Here is a 25,405-nt window from a genome sequence, read left to right on the forward strand (position 1 = left end):
TCTAGAATCTAGACTAATATTGATCCTCTTTTAAAAATTACTAGTGTAATGATTCATTACTGAGTTTAGAATTGCATAATAGATAAATAATGATAAAATGATCTACATTTATGGATTCATACATAAAATAAATAAAGCTTGACTGTGTACCTTAAAAACCTTATATTTAGTGAGAATAACTAAGATATTACAAGAGTTTCATTTTTTGTTTTTATTCTGCGGCCTTCCCGCGTTTCCACCACCACGCGCTAAAGGAGCTGGTCTGCCACGGTTTCCGAAGGCGCCCCGGCCACCGCCGCGTCCTGATCGCATGTTGCCGCCTCCCCTACCTTTGTTCGCCTCTCCCCGACCTCTCGCCTTAATCTGAGTCTCCTCTTTGACCATGTCGATAACTTCATCGGGTATTCGCAAATACTTTATCGTGCTGCCTCGTATGTAACACTCGGGCATCCTCCAGAACTTGTCGCCGTCCCGTGATGTGCAAATCACTTCTCTTAAGTTTATATTCATCCAGTTGTCGCAGCTAACGAGATGCCCGTTGTATGTTTCACCATTTTTTAACTCGACTAGCATCGGATGGTTTTGAGCAGTACGTAACAACGATAGAGGTAGCATTTTGATATACGTTTTACTGAATGCGACACGAAGAGTTTTCGTCAGTAAATAAATAAATAAAATCTCACAAATTGTATAAAAATCTAATGTTTGTCAAATTTTAAGGTTGTTTTTGTAGGTATTTTGCAATTTGATGACTTGACAGCACAGATTTTGACAGTATGAATTGACATATGAATTTTGATAGATTTTACTTCTTTTCAAAATACGGTTAGGCTAAAGGATTTAAAAATAATAATTTCGAGACAGAAAGTAAAAACTAAAAACTATTCCATTTCATTATAATAATAAGCTGGAATTTGGAAATAGTCAAATAGTTATTAGGCCGGTGGAAATTAATATTAAATTCGCAAAGCATGATGTAGTGCTGCATTTTTGGTATGTTGTTTAGATCAGTTAGGGTGATGTAAATCCCAATTTGCAACTTCGAAAAAGTTATGCTCGCTGCGCACCACGTGATAAACTGCGAAAATTTTCGCTTTTTTTTTTACTTTTTGCTCTAAAAGTCATAAACTATGCGTATCCGACAAGTAACATTCACTACATAAAAGAAGCTAATTAAATTGGCAACAATTTAAGCCTAACCGCAGCTCTCTCAACCTTAAAACAACTAAGCTTTGGCCCTTCAAAGATGGTCCGTTTTTCTCGAAAATTTGAAATTTTTAGTTTTGCTCCCGTTTGAAGCAAAATATTGGCAAAACTGCTCGTTCTATGAGAAGGTCGTAAAATACAGTTGTAGTACATTTAATTTTCTTTCATTAGAGCACAGAACAAAGTCTGTGAGACAAATAGTTCACTCACGATATCTAAAAAACAAAAAGAGGGTAGAAATAGATTTTTAAAGAATTGAAACAAAAGGCATATAAAATTATAAAAAGGATAATACTTTTTCATTTTGGTGATGCAAATTGGGATTTACATCACCCTAACTGATCCAAACAACATACCAAAAATGCAGCACTACATCATGCTTTGCGAATTTAGGGGTTTTTAGTGTCGATTTCTACCGGCCTTTATAGTTTTACTAGTGTATTAGTTTTTGTTTCATAAACAATATTGAGTAAATTTGGAGGGTAAACTGTTTGGACAGTACCAGTCATTGGAAAAAGCACAAAAACAATATAATATTAATTTATTAAGGTTGCTTAAAAACTGCCTAGTATTAAAGTAATAGAACGCCTAATTGTAAAGAAAAACAGGTAGTTTTTATTGCATTTTATATTGTGTTTTTACTTTTTGTGCTCTGTGATCTGTCCAATGACTAGTCCAGAGTACTGTCCAACCACTAGTTATTTCACCCTAATTAAGTGTAAAAAAATAATATTGTCACTTTACTGGTCATTTGTCAAAGTAAAAGAAGTAGAAAAATTAATCAGACCTTTGTTTTGGTCTGGATTCTGGAAAAATTCAGTTTGCTAATTTTTGGTCTCAGGATTAAACCAAAAAGGTAAGAATTCTCAATTCGATAACCTAAATGAAGTAAAATACGGAAGTGGTAATTAATCCCGAAATTGTTATATTTTGCTACGGATGTTGCAAAACGTGCCGGTTTCTTTACTTTTGTTACTTTTACAGCCAATTTGCAACATGCCTCAGGGCAGACGAAAGACACCCTTTAGCGGAAAAGCTAAGAAACAACAGCTGCAAAACAAGAAGCAGAATAAAGTAATTTTAACGTCCAGTAAGTATTGAGGTTGTTCAGACCATAATTTTCCTTCTTGCGAAAAGAAATAAGCTGTTACAAACAGCACACCTCAGTGCTTTAAGATTTTAGTATTCAACAACAGTTCTTTTACAATAACAAAATAGCTGCAAAAAAATGCTGTTCATGTTATGGTTATTCTGCAAAATCTTAAAACAAATATTATCACTGAAAATAACACCAAACAGAATCTAATAAGCTAAAAATTTCAGGTTCGTCCAGTTCCAATGCATATGATGTGCTTGCTATGAACTATCAGCCCAGCAAGGCTCGGGGAGGCAACACAGGCAGAGGGGATTCTAATAGATATGCACTGAAGTTCTATCGGGAGTCAGATGCAGAACTTAAAATGAAAAAGGAGGAGGCACTGTATGTGATTTTAAAATTATCTACTTACTTTATTAATATATTAATATATTAATATATTACTTTTTAACCGACTTCCAAAAAACGAGGAGGTTATAATATGTTCAACACTAATAAACACAATTTTCGTGCACTTTTTCACATGCACAAAAATTGTGTTTATTAGTGTTCAACATGAATTTCCACCAAGAACCAACAGTACAATCAATTACATATATGGTTATAAGTTCAGCTGTCGATATATTTTTTTTTCTCTAATGTTGTTGTAGTAAGATTTTTTATTTATTATTATTTATTGGGACTATGTAGGCATCAGATACCTACTTATTTTGTTTTAGGAGTATCTCTAAATTCTTGCTAGAGGTCTCTTTAAGAGGGCGACTATCCCAAAATTGTTGATTTTATATTTAATTTTATACTTGACAATAAGCCCCGAATTGTTTCATTTCAATCACAAAGATGCATCTAATTTTCATGAATTTTTCATATATATTGCCAAAACCATGCATTAAACTAATTTTAACACATTATATAAAATTCTATCATTGAGACACTGACCTGGCGGATTTTTAAAATGTTGTATATTTATTGAGTTATTAAGAAAAAACTAACTTGGCGATGATTCCGCGTCATTTTTCACCTGGCATATGAAAGAGGGGTGTGAGTGGGGTTGCCAGGCGTCCTTATAAAGCCGGACACAGTCAGGCTTTTTGATTGCTTATCCGGACAAAATTAAGAGGAGTCGGGCCACGGCCGTAGCTAGCGGGGGCATTGTGGGGCAATGCCCTACCTTAAAATCATAATGCCCTACCTTAAAAATGCCAAAACCCAAGAAAATCAATCAATTATGATTTTTTTTTACTTTCGCCCTACCTCTAACCAATGCTGCCCTACCTCAAATCTGACTCTAGCTACAGCCCTGAGTCGGGCTTTGAATCAATAATTTGATATGAAAATCTACTATTTTTAAGAAGGTTTTACACCTAATAAAATGTAAAATTGTATTTAATAAAACAGAAAATTACGAACATATTCCTACACTAAGAATTCAGATTCTAAGTACTCTATAGCAGGACTTTTTTGTACTAAACAACACATTTTTGTACTAAACAACAAGCTGGCTCCTTTGTCCGGCTTTTTGGTTAAGCGACCTGGCAACCCTAGGTGTGAAGGGAGAAGGACGATGTTTGATTTTTTGGGTTAGTCGCCCTCTTAACTATGGAAACTTCAAGTTTTGGTCAAATTGGTTCAAGTGTAAAGAGGTAACAGGCATAATTTATAATATATAAAGAATATAATAATAAGAATAATAGCTCCCACCAGTTTCGGTGACGGTGGCCAGTTTCATTGAAACCAGGCCAGCTACACAGGAGTAATTTTATCCTGCCCAAGTGTGTGCGCAGTACACAAGAGCACTCCTTATTCCTTTACTCTCATAACCCAGTGGGACGGAAGACCGACACGATCGGCGAGAGATCAGGTGCAGGACCGACTTTTTACATGCCCATCTGACGCATGGATCATCTTACTTGTCAGACAATCAGGGATCAGCCTGCATTGTCCTAACCAAACTTAGAAATAACATGTTTCCAACGTGGGAATCGAACCCACACGACCTCCGAATCAAGAGCCGCGCTCTATACCACTAGACCATGGAGGCATAAAGAATATAATGTTATAATAAAGAATAATTTTTCACTCTTATAAGAGTGGAAAATTATTCTTTATTATCATATTTCATTTCAGGAAGGCCTTAAATCCAGTGCCTGAGAAGGAAATGGAAGTGGACCCAACATACTTCTTTCCAAAGGAAGTGTCTTTTCCCAAAAGACCTCCATGGGACTTCAGCATGACTCCGGCACAGTTGGATGCTCAGGAACAAAAGTATTTCAGGGTAAGGTACTTTTAATATAAAATTCTATTCTATGGATGAAATCTTGTGTCATATGGAAATAAAACTTAGTATAAGAAATAGGACTTTCTGTTTTATAAGGAAAGTAAATACTTTTTCTATCACAGATTATTATTATTAACTATACTTGATAATAATAATTTAAGATTGTTTGGCAATTTCACAGGGGGCATGTGTGTTAGTCCTACCAATAACTTCCCAAAATAAGTATATCTCTTATTCGCTCTGTTCTTTCTTCATTCTACTAAAGAAAAAAATACTTTAAAGACAAGCAAACTTATGCGGGGTCTATAGCTTATGTTTAAACAAAAGACGAAATTTTCTTGTATTTTTTCAGGAATATATCCAAACCCTACAGAACAGTGAACACTGGAAGGAGATGTCGTACTTCGAGCTCAACCTGGAGACGTGGCGGCAGCTGTGGAGGGTTCTGGAGATGTGCGACATATTGTTGCTTGTTGTGGATGTTAGATACGCTGTAAGTTATTTTTTCTAAGACACACATACACATATTATTGAGACAATCGATATACAATACGAGCTGATGAAAGGTTCTGAAAATATGGTTCTGGTTATCTTTTATCTTTTCTGGTTTTGATGCTACTATATAACGGACATACACACATGCACACACACAGGCATAAAGACTGACAGACAGATATCACAAAGTTATAATACTTCTCTGTTTTTGTTGGCTGCTAAACAGTTTACCAACAACTCAATAATTATGATTGTTTTCATACGCTACCAATTTTGTGAAATAGTGCACTATTTACGTGTTCCACACACGATATTTAAAATAGTTGAACAATTTAATTGTGAAGAGGTTACAGAGTGTATTATTAACATCTCCATCGTGGGTATCGCAGACAATAGATTTTTAATTGTTATGCGGCAGCCGGCTGCCACTTGGGGATTGATGGGTTAAAGATATTAGTAAATACTTAATATATTTTAGGGCATGATGTTTCCCCCTTACCTCTACGAGTTTGTCGTGCAAGAGCAAAAGAAGGACATGATACTAGTCCTGAACAAGATCGACCTGGTGCCGGCTTCCGTGGTGGCAGCGTGGAAGGAGAACCTCACGCGGACCTGTCCCGGCCTGCGGGTGGTGTACTTCACGTCCTGCCCGGGGTACAACCTGACAGGGGCTAGCAGTGATAAAGCTGGTATGTTAAGAATTTTTTTTTAGTATATTTTCAGCATCTCGAAATAAAGTTGTAGCATACTAAAGGTACAATTCCGTGCATCGCGATCGTTCGCGGCCGCGCGCGTCCCTGTTTTGAAGTTATATTATAATTCTTCAAGACACGGTCGCGCGCGGCTTACGACTGTCGTTGTCCGCGCGCGTCTGTCGCGGGCCTCGGAAGCGGTGGCGAGAGGCGAATCTTGAATTTGTGGGGCCCTGGGCTAATACTTCTTAGGGGCCCTACCTAATTACTCAACTATAGTTTGTGCGTTTTATGATGATATGCGTGACACATTATAATTGACAATAGTAGGGAAGTTACCTAACAAAAATTAATCGATAATTTAAAAATATCGAATCACTTCGTAAAGGAATTGCAATCGAAATTATCGATTCGTACTGACATTTCAGTGGTGCCGGCGATTTAAGATGGCCACCCTTTTTTAACCCCCGACAAAAAAGAGGGGTGTTATAAGTTTGACGTGTCTGTCTGTCGGTCTGTCTGTCTGTCCGTCTGTCTGTCTGTCTGTCTGTCTGTCTGTCTGTCTGTCTGTCTGTGGCATCGTAGCATCCAAACGGGTGAACCGATTTTGATCTAGTTTTTTTTATTAGAAAGCTGACTTAATTGAGAGTGTTCTTAGCTATAGTTCATCATCATCAGCCTGCTCCGTGCTGGAAAATCGCGGTTCATCTGGTTCGTGAAAGGCCGATTAGCAACTTGCAGTCGTTTGGTGGGCTTTATTGCATTCTAGTTCGTGACATTTATGAATGTTTACACATTAATGGAAAGTTGACCTGGTGCTGCAGCATCACCTGGTAATCAATAGGATACCCAACTCCTCACCAACTTAGAACAATGGTTTCGTGTTTGGGCTCATTTTAATTGCGACAACTAGTAAGACGTAGATAAGCAACAAATGTTTGCATGCTGCTGCAGCATCACCTGGATTCTATAGGAGCCGAGCTCCATATGAACCTAAAGTGGAGGTTTCATGTTTGGACTCATATTGACGGCCTCATCCAAAAGGACATTCCTAGATGGTATTCATTGGGATATAATATGATCCTGTTGATAGGAATTATTCTGCACTATAACCAATACAAGTTTAAAAAGCATGAAATAAAATTAAATTAAGAAATTTAAAAAAACCCCCGCCAAACAACTTTAAAAAGTAATAAAATAATATATTTTACTGACTTTAAGTTTAAATAATTCCTAAGTGTAAAGTGATATTTTAGTCCATAATTGTTGTCACGGTGTGTCGGGGGACCGCTAATGTAGATGTTTGATTTCACATAACATTATAGTATAAGGGTCAGTTCACAGCGAACCGAATCGTGACAATCAGTGACATGGCGATACAAAATGCAAAATACACTGTTGGCGTTCCCCCGACACACCGTGGTCCGTGACAACAATGGGGATTGTCCATTTTTTTAAATTTTGCTCATTACTGTTACGTGCTAGGGTTCGAGGATTTGGAGAGAAAGACCTGGTGACTCTCTTGAAGACTTTATTAACACTGCACTAAACACTAGGTCACAACACTTAGCACTAAGTCCAATCACTAATCACTAGGTCCAATCACTAAGCACTATCACTGTCCTAGGTCGTAGCCAAGTCGCAGGTTTCACTGGTTCACTCACTATTGATCACTTGATGTCGCCTTGAAGATCGCTCAGATTGAACTGACTTGCCTGGCCTGCCTGCGGCTCTTTTTATATGGCGAGACGAATTCCAGAAATTTCCCGATTCACGTAAACAAGTAAACAACCGTGGGAAATTTCTAGGCGGCTCGGGCATGTACCACAATAAAACTGCCGTCCTTGCGATAAGTGCAGTAAGTTGAATTTAATTTAGACCTTATGAACTCAGTCATAAGGTCTAAATTCAAACACGCTAACAAATAAAGGGTAAACACGTAAACAAACATTGAACCTTTTTAGAAGGTTCGAGTATGTACTTGCGCACCACGTGTCCGTATACCATGTACCGTAACACTACTCCCCTCTTAGAGATGCTCGTCCCGAGCATCATTGTTACTGCCATGGTAACGCGCCAGGCGGTCTATGTGTACCACTTTGAATGTCCCTCTTGGTTGCTTTTGAATCCTGTAAGTCACATCATTCAATCGGGTAACCACTTTGTATGGGCCGTCCCACTTGGTCTGCAACTTTGGAGATTTGCCTTTTCGGCGAGTTGGGTTATGCAGCCACACCAGTGACCCTTCTTCGAAGCCGCTTGTATTCGATTTCCGGTCGTATCTGGTCTTCATGTTCTCACTTGACTGTAACCCATTTTCCCGAACCATGGCGTGTATATAACGCATCTTTTCCCTTAAATCGCAGACATAATCTGGTACGGTCTTTGGTTCTTCCGGTGATCCTCCTGTCAAAAGGTCTACTGGTACTCGTAGTTCTCTACCGTAATTGACATACGCCGGGGTAGCTTTTATGCTCTCATGCTCGGCGGTACGGTACGACAGAAGAAAGAGCGGTATATACTTGTCCCATTCCTTTTGTTTGTCATCTACCAATTTCGCCAAATGCCTCTCAAGGGTCTGGTTAAATCTCTCAACCATTCCATCAGACTGTGGATGGTACGCGGTGGTCCTCGTTTTATGCATTCCCAAAATTCTGCACACTTCCTGGAAGACCTGCGATTCGAAATTCCTGCCCTGATCGGAATGGATTTCTAGAGGCACACCAAAGCGAGATATTACTTCTTCGACTAGCTTAGAAGCGACTGTTGTAGCTTCCTGGTTTGGTATGGCGAACACTTCGGGCCATTTGGTGAAGTAATCCATGACGATCATAAAATACTTGTTTCCCGATTCCGTCACGGGAAATGGCCCAGCTACGTCAACTGCGATTCGTTCCCACGGTGCGCCAACGTTATACAAGCGCAGGCTCCCACGGCTCCTTGTCTGTGGTCCCTTCACTGCAGCGCAAGTAGTGCATTTGCGGCACCAATCCTGTACATCGTCTCGACAATGCAACCAGTAGAATCGTTCTCGCACTTTCGTTAACGTCCTCTTTACTCCTAGATGACCTCCTGATACGCCATCATGCATTTCACGGAGAACATCCGGTACTCTCGTTCTTGGGACAACTATCTGAAGATGGAACTCTCTGCCGTTGGTCTTCTCCCATTTCCGGTAAAGTATTCCGTTTTGAAGAATCAGACTGTCCCATTGCGCCCAGTACGCCTTAGTGACAGCGCCAGTGGGTGCAACCTCACTCCAGATTGGCTTTACGTCATCCCGTTTCTTCCATGTGATGATGTGTCGAAGGTCGTCATCTCTTTCTTGAGCCTCTCTCATACCATCATTCTCCCATGGACCCAAAGGACTTGTTTTCGTTAACTTTAATGTTACTTCATTAGATTCCTGCTTAACACAATGTTTGCAGTCTTCTGAACACGGCCTTCGTGAGAGTGCGTCGGCATTCCCATGCGACTTTCCGCTGCGGTGTTCCGTCTTGAAGTCATACTCCTGGAGTTGTTCTATCCATCGAGCTACTTGGCCTTCTGGGTTCTTGAATTGTAGTAGCCACTTCAAGGCTGCGTGATCGGTTCGCAGTAGAAACTGTCTGCCAATGAGATACTTGCCGAAATGTTGTAGCGTCTTTACGACAGCCAAGAGTTCTCTTCTTGTCACACAGTAGTTTCTCTCTGGCTTAGATAAAGATTTGCTGAAATATGCAATTACAACTTCTCTTTCACCCTGTTTTTGAGATAACACCCCTCCAATGGCCGTGTTGCTTGCGTCCGTGTCGACTATAAACTGACCTTCAGGTTGTGGATACCCCAGGATTGGTGTTTCACACAGATGTTTCTTTAGTTTCTGAAAAGAATCTTCGGAAGTCTCGTCCCAAATAAACTGTCGTTTATCTTCTGTCAGCCGATGTAATGGCTTGGCTATCTCTGAGAATCCCTTAACAAAACGCCTGTAGTAGGAGCATAGGCCGAGAAATGCCCGCACTTCGGTTTTGTTCTTAGGGCTTGGCCAATTTTGGACTGCTTCTAGTTTCTCCGGGTCCGTCTGAATTCCATCACTGGAGATAACATGGCCGAGATAGTTCACCTTACTCCTGAATAAACGACACTTTTTCGGATTCAACTTTAATTTGGCTCCCTCTATTTTGGCGAAAACTCGTTCTAAGTTTCGCAAATGGTCTTCGAAGTCGCGGCCAACAATGATGACGTCGTCCAAGTAGACTAAGCAAGCCTCTCCAACTAAGCCTGCCAGTACACACTCCATGAGTCGCTCAAATGTGGCAGGTGCGTTGCACAATCCAAAGGGCATGACGTTAAACTGCCATAAACCTTTACCGGTGGAGAAAGCTGTCTTCTCTTTGTCTTTTGGATGAATTTCCACCTGCCAGTATCCAGATTTCAGGTCCAGGGTCGAGAACCATTTCATGCCACTCAAGGTATCCAGAGTGTCGTCAATTCGAGGTAATGGATAACTGTCCTTCTTGGTGACATCATTGAGACGTCTGTAGTCCACACAAAATCTTGTACTGCCATCTTTCTTCTTCACTAATACAACCGGTGAGCACCACGGACTTGCAGACGGTTCAATGATCTTATGCCTTCTCATGTCCTCCAAAAGGCCTTCAACTTCTTTTTCCTTTGCAATGGGTATCCGTCTTGCTCGTTGACGAATTGGGTTCTCGCTTCCGGTATCTATCCTGTGCTGAACCATCGACGTTCTTCCAAGGTCGCCTTCCTGACTGGAGAAGATATTCGCGTGGCGTTGTAAAAACTTCTTAGCTTTCATGCCCTGCGAATAAGTCAGATTACTCTTGCAGTCATCGAGTAGCTCAGTCACTATTCCATAGTTGCTGGTGTTTGCTGAGTCTGAGCCTGTGATCGAACTACACTTTCTCATCCAGACAACTTCCTCGCACTTTCCAATGACGTCACCTTTGTTCAAGCAGATCTCGCGATCAGCAAGATTCAGAACCCTGACCACAGCGTTACTGCTTCCACTAACAAGGGTTCTCGCCGTCATCAGTTTTTGCGCTGATGTCTTGGTAGGTGTGTCTTCGATCAACACGCATCTATTCAACTTCTTCTTTCCAGCTGGCGGTAGTTTCACCAGCACCCGAGCTTCCGCACGTCCAGGTATTATGACTTTCTTTACACATTCAACTTTCCCGCAGGCGCCTCCAAGGATGAAAATTTCTTCTTCACCACACTTGAAAACTCCGTCAGCGACATTAATTCTGCAGTTATGCTTCTTCATGAAATCCAAACCCAAGATGCAATCATCCATAATCTCAGCCACGATAACGTCATGAGGGTATGAGGTTCCCCCTACATTAATCGTAACTGACATTTCTCCCAGGACGGGTATTGGCTGACCGGAGGCGGTAAGAAGCCGACAGTTAATTCTCCTCTTGTGCCTCCTTGCGGCTTTTATCAAATTTGGGTTCACTATTGTTCTAGAGGCTCCTGTGTCTAGAGTCATTTTGCAATCCGTACCGTTAATAGTCCCCTGAATCACCAGACTATTCCCGCTACTTGCTTGGGAGACAACCGTTATTGGGGCTTCCTCCGTGTCAGCCAGCACTCGCCCCTTAGTCCTGGCTTTTATTCGTTTCCCTGCTCCCGGGCAGGGGACGAAGCTCCTTGCTTCTTCGGCTCCTTGCTTCTTCAGCTCCTCTACTTGTTCCTCGAGCCTTTTCATCCTTGCCATCTGGGTCTCCCTCTGCGGGCAGTTGAGCTGAATATGGCCCCTCTCGCCGCACTTGTAGCACATGGCTCCAGAACTTCTCTTCGTAGGAGCCTTAATCTCCTTCTGTAGGCAGTTGAGCTGAAGATGGCCCCTCTCGCCGCACTTGTAGCACATGGCTCCAAAACTTTTCTTTATAGGAGCCTTAACCTCCTTGACTTCTTTAGAGACATCGCGGATCTTATAGGTCTGCCGTATGTCACGCCGGACAGCCTCGACCTCCAAAGCATGTGCCAATGCTTCCTTAAGCGAGGTGTGGTGACGTAGCCTCACTTCAGCTCTGACCTCCGGATCCTTGATTCCGTCGACAAATGCTTGCACAATATTCGTGTCGACCATCTTGGAATCGGCTCCTGGGTTTGCCTTCTTGACCAGTTTTCCAATTTCCAACGCCCATTGTTGTAGTCCCTCTCCTGAGCGTTGGACTCTGTCACGCAGTTGGGCACGGAACACGTGCTCCAGGTGTCGCTCCCCGTATCTGGATTCAAGTGCCTCCATCAGGTCTTTAAACCCATTTCCTGTACGCGCTTCTAGGACCGACAAAGCTTGCCCTCTGAGCGCAACTGTGAGAGCGGTCAGGCATTGTTCATCATTCCACCCGTTGGCAGAAGCAACCGTCTGGAATTGCTGACGATAAGCGTTCCAAGAAGTAGTACCGTCGTATGGTGGCACTTTAACTCTTGGTCCTTGTACCACTACGGAAGTTCCACTAGACGTCGCGATTCCTGTGGTTTCCACGCGCACTTTCCACTTCTGTAGTTCTGTGAGGCCAGTTTTCACATTTTCCATATCCACTCCTAACCCCGTAACTCGTTCGTCCATTACGTCGACATCTTTTCGAAGCTTAACCACCGTGTCACTGACATCCTTTATAGCTCCAAGGGCTTTTTCTTGGAGGTCTTTTTGTTGCTCTTGTGATTCTCGAATCGCTCTGATTTCAGCACCGAGCTTGCGTTCTTGTGACTCCATCATTGCCTTTTGAGAATCTTTCAACGCCTGACTTTCAGCTTTTTGAGACTCCTGCAAAGCCTGAATTAATTCAATTATGCTTTCCAATTGAAGAGCCATTTGAGGGGCCGTAGAAACTACGGGCGTAGCAGGATAGATGGAACTAGTCGACGGGGCCTGAGCAGGCGGGGCCCAGTGGGCGGCGCCAGTGGGCGTGGCCTGAGTGGGCGGGGCCTGGTGGGCGGAGCCAGTGGGCGTGGCCACGCCCAAAGTGGGCGGAGTCTGAGGGGCGTGGCCAGTGGGCGTGTCCCGGTGGGCGGAGCCAGTGGGCGTGGCTTCGTCCAAAGTGGGCGGAGCCTGGTGGGCGTGGTCAGTGGGCGGAGCCAGGTGGGCGGGGCCAGTGAGTGGGACCTGTCCCTCAGTGGGCGGAGCTTGGTCCTCAGTGGGTGTGGCCTCCGCAACTCCCCTCTCGGAGTCAATGGCAGCAGCTCGCTGCGCCCTTGTCCTGACACTCCCCTTGAAGTCCTCTCTCGGAGTCAATGGCATCTCCAAATCCCACTTCTGACACCAGTTGTTACGTGCTAGGGTTCGAGGATTTGGAGAGAAAGACCTGGTGACTCTCTTGAAGACTTTATTAACACTGCACTAAACACTAGGTCACAACACTTAGCACTAAGTCCAATCACTAATCACTAGGTCCAATCACTAAGCACTATCACTGTCCTAGGTCGTAGCCAAGTCGCAGGTTTCACTGGTTCACTCACTATTGATCACTTGATGTCGCCTTGAAGATCGCTCAGATTGAACTGACTTGCCTGGCCTGCCTGCGGCTCTTTTTATATGGCGAGACGAATTCCAGAAATTTCCCGATTCACGTAAACAAGTAAACAACCGTGGGAAATTTCTAGGCGGCTCGGGCATGTACCACAATAAAACTGCCGTCCTTGCGATAAGTGCAGTAAGTTGAATTTAATTTAGACCTTATGAACTCAGTCATAAGGTCTAAATTCAAACACGCTAACAAATAAAGGGTAAACACGTAAACAAACATTGAACCTTTTTAGAAGGTTCGAGTATGTACTTGCGCACCACGTGTCCGTATACCATGTACCGTAACATTACAAAAACATTTCGAGGAATAAGTTCAGTGATCGTTTTTCTGTAGGTATATAAACGAAAAAAATACCCATTACTTATATTTTTGAACAAATATGTTTAACCTTAGTTTGACCTTCAATGGCGTTAAATTAGCAATAAATTCGACCAACATTACGTTTCGAACTTTTGGTAAGCTTCTCGTATCAGCTTTCACATAATGAGAACTTGCATTTGACGAACCGGCCATTATAAACAAAATAAGATTGAAAGGAAATTTAAAACATACTGCAGCGATTCAGCAGAGGTCAATTGGCGGCCGATGATGATGTCAGAGCGAAACTTTAAAAATTTATTGAGAAAAAACTGGCCAATGAATTTCAAAATTATTTAATTTATATTCTTAAAACACCCTATTTTAACGAAAAAAAAATATAAAAAGTACATGTGATTTTTTTGGACAATGCCCATTATGGTCTAAAATATCACTTTACACTTAGGAATTATTTAAACTTAAAGTCAGTAAAATATATTATTTTATTACTTTTTAAAGTTGTTTGGCGGGGTTTTTTTAAATTTCTTAATTTAATTTTATTATCGATTTGATTTCGATTCAACAGAGTCAATCTCTATTGACATAAGTTCCGTTTCATGCTCTGACATTTTTCAAATGTTTTCGTAACAATAATTTTATACACCTATTTCACAGTTAATATTTATAATTTTATATTAATAAGTTAACATTTAGCAACTTTTCATTTTTATTCATTTACAATTATAGGAAACATTTGTTTTGTAGATGGAATATAATTTATTACATTTTGTTTTTTTTTGTTTTCTTGTAAAAAATACCCGTAGCAAGGAATATGAAAACTGTCACCCATATCATCTTAAAACGCACAAACTATAATTGCCATTTTCATAATCAAATTAAAAGAATAAGAAAATGCCTCATTCCCCTCATTCAGTTTGATAGATGCGCACACGGCTCGATCAGATCGCAGTGTTGCCAACCATAAGGTTGGAAACACTGCGATATGCCGATCATAAGATCGGATTTTTTTAAATTGTAGATAATTTTTGTTATTGACAATATCGTCTATTGGTTTCAGTTCGGTTGGGGGCCCTCTGTATTCGCGGGGCCCCGGGAATGCAGCCCAAAAAGCCTTTAAGTAGATCCGCCCCTGGCGTTGCCATACATTTTCATACACTGACTATTGTCGCGAGCGGCCGACGACAGTCGTTGGCCGCGCGCGGCCGCGATCGATCGCGATGCACGGAATTGTACCTTAAACGTCGCAATTTTTCGTAGTTCGGCGTGGCATTAACATAAACAACAATGGGTTCAACATATTCCCACATTGTATATAGCACATTTTTCGCTATCGTTCCACGCGAAAAATATACCATCCTTATCACCTTGATGAGTGGCAGTCTTCCACCGTGCGTTTCTTGCGTAACTTTCTGCTGCGCACTGTAAAACTCTGGAACGAACTGTCACCAGCAATATTTCCGGACCAATGCGACCTGCAAACCTTCAAGAAGAGAGCGTATTTCCTCTTAAAAGGCCGGCAACGCACCTGCATCTTCTAATGTTGCGAGTGTCTATGTGCGAAGGTAGTTGCTTTCCATCAGGTGAACCGTTTGCTTGTTTGCCCCCTTATTGCATAAAAAAGAAAACAATGTTTGTCCGGCAAAATATTTTTCTAATAAAAGATACATAGAGATTTTTCCTCTACCAACATAATATAATAAAGTAACTCCTATTCCCCTAGGCCTCCAAGTGAGACGTCGCAAAGGCCGACAGCGGATGTGTGCGGAAGGAGCGACGAAGCTGCTGGAGGCGTGCCGGGACATCGTCGCCGGGGAGGTGGACCTCAGCTCCTGGGAGCGGAAGATCAGGGAGGAGACGGAGGTGGAGTTCGATGATGATGCCCAGCCTGAAGTTGGTATGTGAGTTAAGAGCATAAAACTTTTGAATGCCTTGATACAAACGCGCCGTGGTCAGTTTGATTGTTTTCGTGCATCAGCTGTTAAGTTAATATTTCACTAACTGAGATGCGCAGGCGTTCACGAAAATAACGTTATTTGGTCGTTACGTTTTTCGTTAAATCAAGTTTGTGACTTCATTCCATATCCTTAGAATTTTGAAACTTTTTTCTGTCAAACTAATGTTCAGTTTTCAATCGATCAGTTTACTGACTCACTCGTAAGATCGTTTCTTTTCTCTCTCTTCCAGGTGAAACAATCCTAGAGAAGTTAGACACTACCTTCTACACGCACGAGCGGTTCAAGCACGGGGTTCTCACGATAGGGTGCGTGGGCCAGCCCAACGTGGGCAAGTCCTCACTCATGAACGCCATTATGGGCCGCAAGGTGGTGTCCGTGTCCAAAACCCCGGGGCACACTAAACACTTCCAGACTATATTCTTGACTCCACAGGTATGTTGTAACTCTTTTTTTTTGATGCGCAGGGGAAACCTTTTATGGGTACCCCGGGTTGGAGGTGTGCCTCAGTTAAGCTGAAGCACCCCGGGGATATGTGGGATTCCTGGCGAGAAGCGTCGGGCTTACCCACTAAAACCACCTGCGGTTTGCCTTCAGCCGTATACGGAGGGATGTCCTGGATCTGTCTAACACAGAACTCCCTCCACGAGCTAGTCTACCTCATATGTCATAAGGGATTTCCACCAAAATAGGGGAACACTTCGGAAAACTGAAGCGTTTCCCTCAGCGCCGGGACTAGCTAAGCCGGGCAGGTTGTATGTTGTAACCCTAGAGCAGTGGGACTCAACCTTTTTTTATACGGGCCACAAATACGTCTTGGTCTTGGAGTCGCGGACCGCAACAATTTTTCTAGGGTTAAAAAACAACCTTCAAAATAAGCCATTTAGAAATAGGAAAAATTTCACGACTTTTATGAGGACTTTGCTCTAGTAACTAGTTGGCTGGTGGGCGTGAATTTTAAAAATGGTTTAACTACAGGTTTGACAGCAGATATTGCACAATCATAAAGTAGACCATTTTTCCAAGTATGAGCCAAAAACTATCCCACAAAGAGTCAAACAAACGAAATTAGAAAGTAGCATAGATTTGGGAAAAAAATGTTAAAATCGATTATCTTTGTTACTTGAAAATCTTTTCTCATTTCCGACCAGCCCTAGTAGACAAGTGGCAAGCGATTATCGTAAATGCCAACAAAATGTATGCGATTTGACATAAGTCATCGCTTCTCTAGCGTATACTAATGTCAAATCCCATACATTTTGTGGCGTTGGCGTTTACGATAAATGCTTGCCGCTTGTTTGTTGATTTTGACATTAGTATTCGCTAGCGAAGCGATGACTTATGTCCAATCGCATACATTTTGTTAGCGTTTACGATAATCGCTTGCCACTTGTCTACTAGGGCAGCTATCCACATATTTCCAGTAGTCGTATTGTAAGCTTTTGATTATTTTGTTTGACTCGCTTTGACTATCTTTAGGTCCGCCTGTGCGACTGTCCCGGCCTGGTGTTCCCGTCCAAAGTGCCGCGGCCCATACAGATACTGATGGGCTCCTACCCCATAGCGCAGCTGCGGGAACCCTACACTACTATCAGGTAATTTATTATAAAATATACAAAGCTACCAATTTAAATTTTCAAACAACTTTACAACTTTATAGTCGAGTTGTTTTTAATATTACTTACACTGCTAAGGCGTATTAGACCCGAGTCACAAGATTGTGGTGATTGCGGCTTTCTGATTAAAAAACTGTCAATAAGAATTTTCCGACACTTTTCTCTGCCACCACTCACCAGTAGCCCTAGCACGACCACCAGTAGAAATGCGAAAGTATAGACAAACTGTGGACATAAACTAAAGGTGCCGTTCCGATCTTTACCGCGGCCAATCAAAAATTCAATTAAAATTCCACTTTATGACAGACTATAGTCATATGTCATGGAGTAGGATATTATTTGAATTTTTAAGACTATAGTCTATCATTAAATGGCATTTTAATTGAATTTTTGCGAATGAAAAAAGATCGGAACGCTACCTTAAGTTTATCTCCACAGTTTGTCCATACTTTCGCATTTCTACTGGTGGCCGTGCTAGGGCTACAGGTGGAGCTCTCTGTCGAGTTTTGTTGTGTCAAACGGCTGTCACATAATATCACAAAAATTGGCAACTCACTGAGTCGGCCATTATAAAAAAGAAAAATAAGAACATTTTTCTTGTATGTAGTAGAAATTCTTGATTAAATGCCACTTTACCGATATTCTCAGATACCTAGCGGAACGGCTCGACCTGCCGCAGCTGCTGCGGATGGACCACCCCGACAACGACTGTACCTGGTCGCCCCGGGACATCTGCGATGGCTGGGCCAAGAAGAGGGGATACCTCACCGCTAAGGCAGCTAGGTACTGTCGAACTTATTGCTTTGGAGAATAGGCTACTTGACCTATATTCAATTTCATTGAACAAATGCATATTTCTAGTAAAACTTGGCCTAGGGACCGTATTTCACCCTTATCATCAAATAAAAGCTTATGATTGATATTACGATTTATTCTTTTTGAATTTGTTTGAAAAAAAAGAACGCTTTTGCGGTACTTCCGATTTGGATGTGACGTCATCACACTTGTAATTTAATATCTTTTATTTAATGCGCTCGATAAATGTAAGTTTATTTTCACATAAATATTAAGAACAAGCCTAGAAAGATTTGTAAAATATATTTTCTTGAATAATTCAAGTAAAACATCAGTTTTACATACATCTCCATTTATTGTAGACGGGAAATGAAATGGCCCAAACTTTTCTCTAAAAGTTTTCAACATTACAAGTTTTTTCTCATTTCTTATTTAATTCTTTTCTATTTTTTTGGCACTTTTAAATTCGTACGTTTTGCACATAATTTTTTTAATAAAGAAAGTATAAAATACAAAAAATATGACGTCACAGTATGCGGATAGTTGCCGTAACTACTTAATTAAGCTATTGCATAGCTTTTATCGCTTTGAGCGCGGTGACCGAATCAAGAAAAAATGCTAACATCTGCGGCGTTGCCAGACTACGGCAATTGTGTGCATGCTAGATGTATGCGAATTACATTTGCATAAGTTGACAACATACATACATAATATAAAGTATAAACGATATGGACAGAGGGTGGGTTACGATAGAAAATAGGTGTTTTATGACAAACATTTCACAAGATGGCTGCAATGTAAGAAAATTAAAAATGTATGCAGTACATTAGGTAAGTCTAACTTAACTTTTTTTTCAGATTGGACACATACAGAGCAGCTAACAGCATCTTGCGTATGGCGTTAGACGGCAAGATCTGCTTGTGGCTGCCTCCTCCCGGCTTTACTGAAGAGAGAGGTAAGAAAGCTACACAAAAAAGGGATGTTAAAAAACTGTTCCAAACTCGAAGCCTATTTATATATATATATTATGAGATAGCGTGTTTGTTTTTGTAATCCGAGGCGGTTTCTCTATTTCTATCTCTTTTCCCTTAAACGTCATACGACTTTTTACACCTGTCAGTTGCTCTTGGCATCTAGATGTCAAACTTAAAAAGTATAAATGTCGGATGTCGAGAGCAGCGCGCTCATTGGCGGTTTGTTTTTTGATCCGTGCGGTTCTCTAGTATTTTAAAATTTTAAACGGTGTTACCGTTCGCTTTTTAGATATTTTGTTAAAATTTTTATATTATAAATAATAATTATGGATAAACGCCATAATTCAGAAGAATTATTTTCGGTTTCGGCAAAACGTCCACGTCATAACAGTGAAGTTATAGACAATTTAATTTTACAGGTTAATAACATTCAGAATTATTCAAGTAACTTTTTACCTAGTGAAAATGCCGTGCAGGACAATAGTCCAGATGCAGACATACTGGACGCTAACATCAGCGGTGAGTTATTTGAAAACTTTAATTTGGAAGATGAAAATGTGCATGAAATACCTGGCTCTGCCGAATTAAATCAGCCTCAGTTAACACCTGTATCTGAGCCTTCGTTTTCTATGCCGGTTTCTACTATAGTTAAGGAACCAAATATACAAAGAGCTTCGCTAAGTCATATTGAAAAGCTAAAATCATTGCAACATTTTGAAACCGATAATTGGTCGGAAGTACGATATTCAGACGTACAAAAATTGTATTGTGCAAATCCTGGTTTTGTAGAATTGGATTGTAATGACGAGTTAAAACCGTATGAGTCAGTAGAAAGACGCGAAGTCAGTAGAATCTAAAATTTGCGAACTTTTTACGCAAGGGGAGTTTAGTAAAATCTCAAACGATCTTTTGCAGATGGCATGTGGCCATCGAGCCGATATTATACAACAGCGCAGAGACGCTTTATTGAAATCGGTTAAAAATAAATTTGTTAAATCTACCCTCCGAAAAATACCCCCAACTTGTGAAAGTTTATTTAATAAAACCGATTTTTCGGCTGTTATTGATAAAAATGGAGGTAGTAGTAAAGTTTTTTGGCCTCAAAAATCTGATAAAATCCAAGCTAGAAAATCTTTTTCCGAAAATTTTTACAACACTGTAGGTACCTGCGCAAGGTCAGAACCTACTCCCACTGCCGCACAGTGGAATAAATTTTGGATACAATCATAATTATATACCGTCACAAAATATTGCACCCTTTAATTATATTATGCAACCTGCGTAAGGTGTGCCAAACCAACCGATTTTTAATAATTTTCCACGTCTTCCTTCGCAAGGAAGGAATTTTCGTCCCAGAGGTCCTCGTCCCTCAGGGAGCGGGCTACAAGCTAATAAAACATATCATACCGCCTCTCGTCGAGACGGAAACTTTAAAAACTACAACTATTCCCAAACAGATGGGTAAAGTTAGGAGCGGATCCATACAGTTTATTAATCATGGGCTACAGAATTCGGTTCAAAATAAAACCTCTCCTTCATTTTACCAACATATAAAATTTTTTAGACCATCCGCTCCAAACTATTTCTTTCAAAGACATGGGGACCATAATTTACCAAGGCAACCTGTTTCAAATAATAATATACCTGCCATAAAGTCTGGCGACAGCTTCCAAGGTATTCGCGTCTTTAACAAATTGGCTAGCTCAGATATTACCAGAGCAGGGAATACACCTAATCGTGTACTTGGAAAATTTTTTAATTGTTCGCCAGTTATACGTAAAGATGTTGCGCAAACATATAAATCTAACTTCGACTTTGTTAATTTACCTAGGTTAGACAGTAACCTGGTTAAAATCTGCCCTAGATCCTCAGCAAACCTTACTGGTTTTGGGCAGAATGTGGGACCCGATCCGCAATCTAGAATGGTTACCAACAGACAAAACTCTGCGCATAAAATAGATATGTTTAGAAATATGTCAATTAAAGATGGCCAATTTAAAAACAATACAATTTTCAAGTCATCTCAATTTCGTGAGTCCTTGTGTCACGAGACTCACGAGAGGTCGCCTAGACTATTGAAATCTTTTAGACTTTTGTCAAAAGATACGGGACATGCCTCCAAAGAAATTATTCCCTGTGCCGATGCCGGCGTTTCTGGAAATTCAATAGTGGGTTCGAAACCTACATATTTAATCTCCGATTCATCTCAATCCGGTGTCTCATTACTTAGCCACCAGTACATTGGGTTCGGATTGGGGAACTCAAATAGACAACCTGCGCATGACAGTAACTTGGTGGACTCACGAGCAATCCTTGCATTCAAACCACAAAGAGATGATGGCGAATCTCAAAATTTTTCAAAATTTAATTTCACATCGAGTAAAAACCTCTATGTCAGTGCAGTCGGACAACATAACAACTTTTGCGTTTCTAAAAAACGAAGACTTTCAATTCCAATCTCTGTTAAGTCTGTCACGTCAAATATTTGCTATCCTGGATCGACACAATGTCAATCTATCATTTCACCATCTGTCCAGCCGGTACAATATGGAAGCAGATCGGTTGTCGAGACAAAAATTGACCCCATAAATATGGCATCCTCTGCCTCCGATCACCGAGATAATTTTCAGAAAAACGGTACTGCCGGTGATAGACCTATTTGCCCCTCAGTCAGCCCACGTAGTCCCCTTGTATCCAAACCTAGATTTAATAGGCTATCAGGCGGAAATTCACGACCCAAGTCGTCTTTGGAACTATCCCCTGGACTGGATATTCTCACCCCCTTTTCTCATGCCTCGGGTACTTTCGCATTTGAACAACGCACAGATAAGCTATCTAATTATAGCACCAAGATGGGTGAAGGCCAGCCACCTTCTAGCCAGCCGAGCTCTAGAAGCTCCGTTCACGATCCTAAATCTAGACAAAGTCCTTGTCGATATAACGATCAATCAACTGTCTCCACGAGTACAGAACAGGGTAATGGAAGTTTGGAAATGTGGGGGTGGACCCAGGCACTAAAAGACTGGACACCCGATCAAATTAACCTTTTAAAATCTAGTTGGCGTGAGTCTACTAGGAGGTCTTATGAGTGTGCATGGCGAAGGTGGTGTATTTGGGCCCATCAGAATAATATACCTATAGGCACTCCTACAGGGTCAGATCTTGCTAGGTATTTATCAGACCTTTTTCAAGTACATAAGCTTTCTAGAAATACTATTATGCTTCATAAATCTGTAGTCTCAACTTTATGTGACCCTAACGAATGTAGACAACTTAGTTCCCATCCACTTGTACAGCACATTTTAAAGTCAATTTCTAATAAATGCCCGAAAAATGAGAAACCTCCTATATGGGACATTGATTTTCTATCTACCTGGCTTTGTAATACTTTTAGTACAGATTTAAATTTATATGAGTGTTTATAGGCGTACAGCGTGTATTTTATTACTGTGTTCTGGAAGACGTATACATGATCTCACTTTATTGTCAATCGATTCTGATAACTGTTTAATATCAAACGATAGTGTCATTTTCTGGCCTAAATACGGTTCAAAGACTGATAATGCCGATTATAGGCAATCTGGATGGAAGCTGGTTCAGAATAATGAATCTCAGGCTCTAGATCCCACCTTTTGGATAAAATATCTAATTAGACTGTCTAGAGCAAGGCGAGATGAATGTAAATTAAATAACTTATTTCTGACAATTTGTGGTCCACCCAAAGTGGCGTCAAAAACAACTATTTCAAACTGGCTAAAATCACTACTATCCGAAGCAGGTATAAAAGCCACACCAGGTAGTTTTCGCCCAGCTGTTGCATCTAAAAATTGGGTGCAAAATTTTCCTATTGACGAGATTTTACAAAGAGGAAACTGGCGTTCGCAAAATGTATTTTTAAAATATTATAAAAGAATAATAAAACCTAATCAAGAGGTTAAGTCAGTAACAAAATTATTTACACCTATTTAGATTTTGTTTTTGAGTTTTATTTTAATAATTGAATTTTACTTTTGTCTTTACAAAAACTAATTTTACTTGTACTGTCTTTTCCAATTTTATTTAAATTAATGTTTAAAACTTTTCACACCAGGCGATATCAAACACATCTCATAATATATATATATATATATATATATATATATATATATATATATAATAGGCTTCGAGTTTGGAACAGTTTTTTAATAGCAGCGTTTTACCTACCAATAAAACGCTTATTAAAACACTTTCCAAACTCGAAGCCTATAGTTTGTATATCTGCCTGGTATATAATATAATATATATATTATGTAAAACCAATGAGCGCGCTGCTCTCGACATCCGACATTTATACTTTTTAAGTTTGACATCTAGATGCCAAGAGCAACTGACAGGTGTAAAAAGTCGTATGACGTTTAAGGGAAAAGAGATAGAAATAGAGAAACCGCCTCGGATTACAAAAACAAACACGCTATCTCATAATATATATATATATATAAATAGGCTTCGAGTTTGGAAAGTGTTTTAATAAGCGTTTTATTGGTAGGTAAAACGCTGCTATTATATTATTACGTTTAACGTGTCTTTCCATATTGGACAAATCAATCAACTTTTTAAAAACTTCTTTCAGGCAAGGCAAGGCAACCTCTTGACATTTGATGTATTCAAAAGTAAACAACACACTTAGCCCGGGCGCGCACTAGCGGCCAGGTCGCGACGGCCATCGAGATCGAGACCTTATTATGCAACCGCCATAGACCACGCGCACCTGGCCGCACAGCGGCCAGCGGCCACACCATACTTTCGATGGCCGCTGCGACCTGGCCGCTAGTGCACGCCTGGCCTTAAAACACAACTCTTGATAGGGAAAACGAAACAAAGGACTGCTTATTTGTTATGAAACTTACAGCAGCACACTAATGAGATAAATAGTGTTTGCAAAATTACTAAACATTGTATAGAAATAAATGTCCTTTTCTCATGCATTCCACTAAAAAGTATTTCCTTTTCCAGCCAAATACGAGACCTGCGAGGAGATCAAATACGTGAAGTGGGTCCAGGCCTTAAGCGGGGAGGAGGTGACAGTCAGTCCAGTCGACTCTGACAGCGACTGCGAAGACCATTCCGAGGCCAGCAGTGAGGCCAGCGATCCAGCGGCACCAGCAGCGGTGGTCAATAAGTTCGCCGCACTCATGGCTGACGACTGAGTACTCTGTACTGTCAGTGATGTTGATTCATAGGCAGATGGCGGACCTCCGTAATTTTGTCGCGTTACATCATTCTTAAAAAATTTGTAGCTAAATAATAATACCTATTATTGTTAAACTAGCATTTAAATCAGTGTAAATAACTGATCATGTACTTGTTAATTTTTGCTGATGTACTCGTATGTAGTGTTCACATCGAGAGGGCCAAACACTAATGTTATAATGTATTTAGTCCATTACCTTGTATGTTAATTGTAAGTGTCTGGCAGGTTTTGTGAACCTTAATAAAAAAAAATGACTGCCTCTTTAAGCTGATCGCACATTTGTCAGCACCGCAGTCCGCACCGCATAGCACACGAAATGCGGCGTGTACGGTGCGGACGAATGTGCGAGGTTTCACATCATTTCATACAACGAATTCTAAAATGCGGCGCGTTCGGCGCACTCACGCGCCACTCACTGATAAATGTGCGATCGCCTTTATGTGCTTTCTTTCAAACAACCACTTCAATGAACTTCATGTTAAATATGCAGCTAGTTACTACTGTTTATAGTAATTATAATATAAATTATTTGTATTATATTATTATGATTATAACTATCATAGATATTTTAATAAAAAACTAGTAAAAGAAAATATGACTAAGTTTTATTTCTATACTTTTTAAAGTTTGTTATATTTTTATAAATCCATACTTGATATTACAAATGCGAAAGTGTGTCTGTCTGTCCGTCTATCTGTCTGTCTGTTACCTCTTCAGGCTCTAATGGCTAAACCGATTATGCTGTAAGGCATGGAGATACTGTAAGTCCCGGGAACGATATAAGATACTTTTTATACCGCAAAATGGTACGGATCCCGCGCGATAAAGAATTTTGGCGCAACCGAATTGCGCGCGTCATCTGGTATTATACCCTCATGTATTACACAGCGAATAAGTATACAATTATACATACAATATCTGCTTGTCTGTCTGGGCCAGGGCCCCGCGAGTTTAAGGGGCCCCAGCCTAAATATAATTTAATTATTAATCTATCCTAGAGAAGTTAACTCCTAGGCAGATGGGGGACCTACGTAGATTGGTCGCGTTACGTCGAACCCAGCCGACAGATCACAATTAACATTGAATTGACATAATCCGACCAAATTACTTTAGTCTGTCCACTGCCTAGGAATCAATTTCCTCGATGGTACTTCGAGCTGACCCTAAGTAGTATTATACTTCCTCACCGGTTTCGGTGACGGTAGTCGGTTTCAT

General features: G+C 40.7%; 2 protein-coding genes across 4 annotated transcripts; one reads left to right on the forward strand and one right to left on the reverse strand.

Moving 5' to 3' along the window:
* Positions 1-147: 147 nt before the first annotated feature.
* On the reverse strand, positions 148-743 carry LOC121736492 (U6 snRNA-associated Sm-like protein LSm4). Its single transcript, XM_042127713.1, has one exon. The coding sequence runs from the start codon at positions 613-615 to the stop codon at positions 199-201; it is 417 nt and encodes a 138-aa protein (XP_041983647.1). The 5' UTR covers positions 616-743; the 3' UTR covers positions 148-198.
* Positions 744-1,987: 1,244 nt separating this feature from the next.
* Positions 1,988-24,212, forward strand: LOC121736653 (guanine nucleotide-binding protein-like 1). 3 transcript variants are annotated; one of them, XM_042127982.1, is made up of 12 exons: positions 1,988-2,068; positions 2,189-2,296; positions 2,530-2,686; positions 4,430-4,577; positions 4,933-5,073; positions 5,554-5,764; positions 15,344-15,517; positions 15,808-16,010; positions 17,055-17,170; positions 17,840-17,974; positions 18,844-18,941; positions 23,953-24,212. In XM_042127982.1, the coding sequence occupies exons 2-12, from the start codon at positions 2,203-2,205 to the stop codon at positions 24,144-24,146; spliced, it is 1,671 nt and encodes a 556-aa protein (XP_041983916.1). In that variant the 5' UTR covers positions 1,988-2,068; positions 2,189-2,202; the 3' UTR covers positions 24,147-24,212. The 3 variants fall into 3 exon arrangements, with proteins under 3 accessions (XP_041983916.1, XP_041983915.1, XP_041983914.1); XM_042127981.1 differs by having other exon boundaries at positions 1,988-2,062; positions 2,191-2,296; XM_042127980.1 differs by lacking the exon at positions 1,988-2,068 and having other exon boundaries at positions 2,141-2,296.
* The last annotated feature ends 1,193 nt before the right edge of the window (positions 24,213-25,405 follow it).

This window comes from Aricia agestis, chromosome 19, assembly GCF_905147365.1.
Source record: "Aricia agestis chromosome 19, ilAriAges1.1, whole genome shotgun sequence".
Taxonomy (NCBI): Eukaryota; Metazoa; Arthropoda; class Insecta; order Lepidoptera; family Lycaenidae; genus Aricia; species Aricia agestis.

Excerpts from the sequence above, each read along its gene's own strand:
- LOC121736492 (XM_042127713.1), bottom strand. The coding sequence starts at position 615 with ATGCTACCTCTATCGTTGTTACGTACTGCTCAAAACCATCCGATGCTA.
- LOC121736653 (XM_042127980.1), top strand. The coding sequence starts at position 2,146 with ATGTTGCAAAACGTGCCGGTTTCTTTACTTTTGTTACTTTTACAGCCA. Across the intron at positions 16,011-17,054 it reads CTATATTCTTGACTCCACAG|GTCCGCCTGTGCGACTGTCC; the intron begins GTATGTTGTAAC and ends GACTATCTTTAG. Across the intron at positions 17,975-18,843 it reads CTCACCGCTAAGGCAGCTAG|ATTGGACACATACAGAGCAG; the intron begins GTACTGTCGAAC and ends CTTTTTTTTCAG.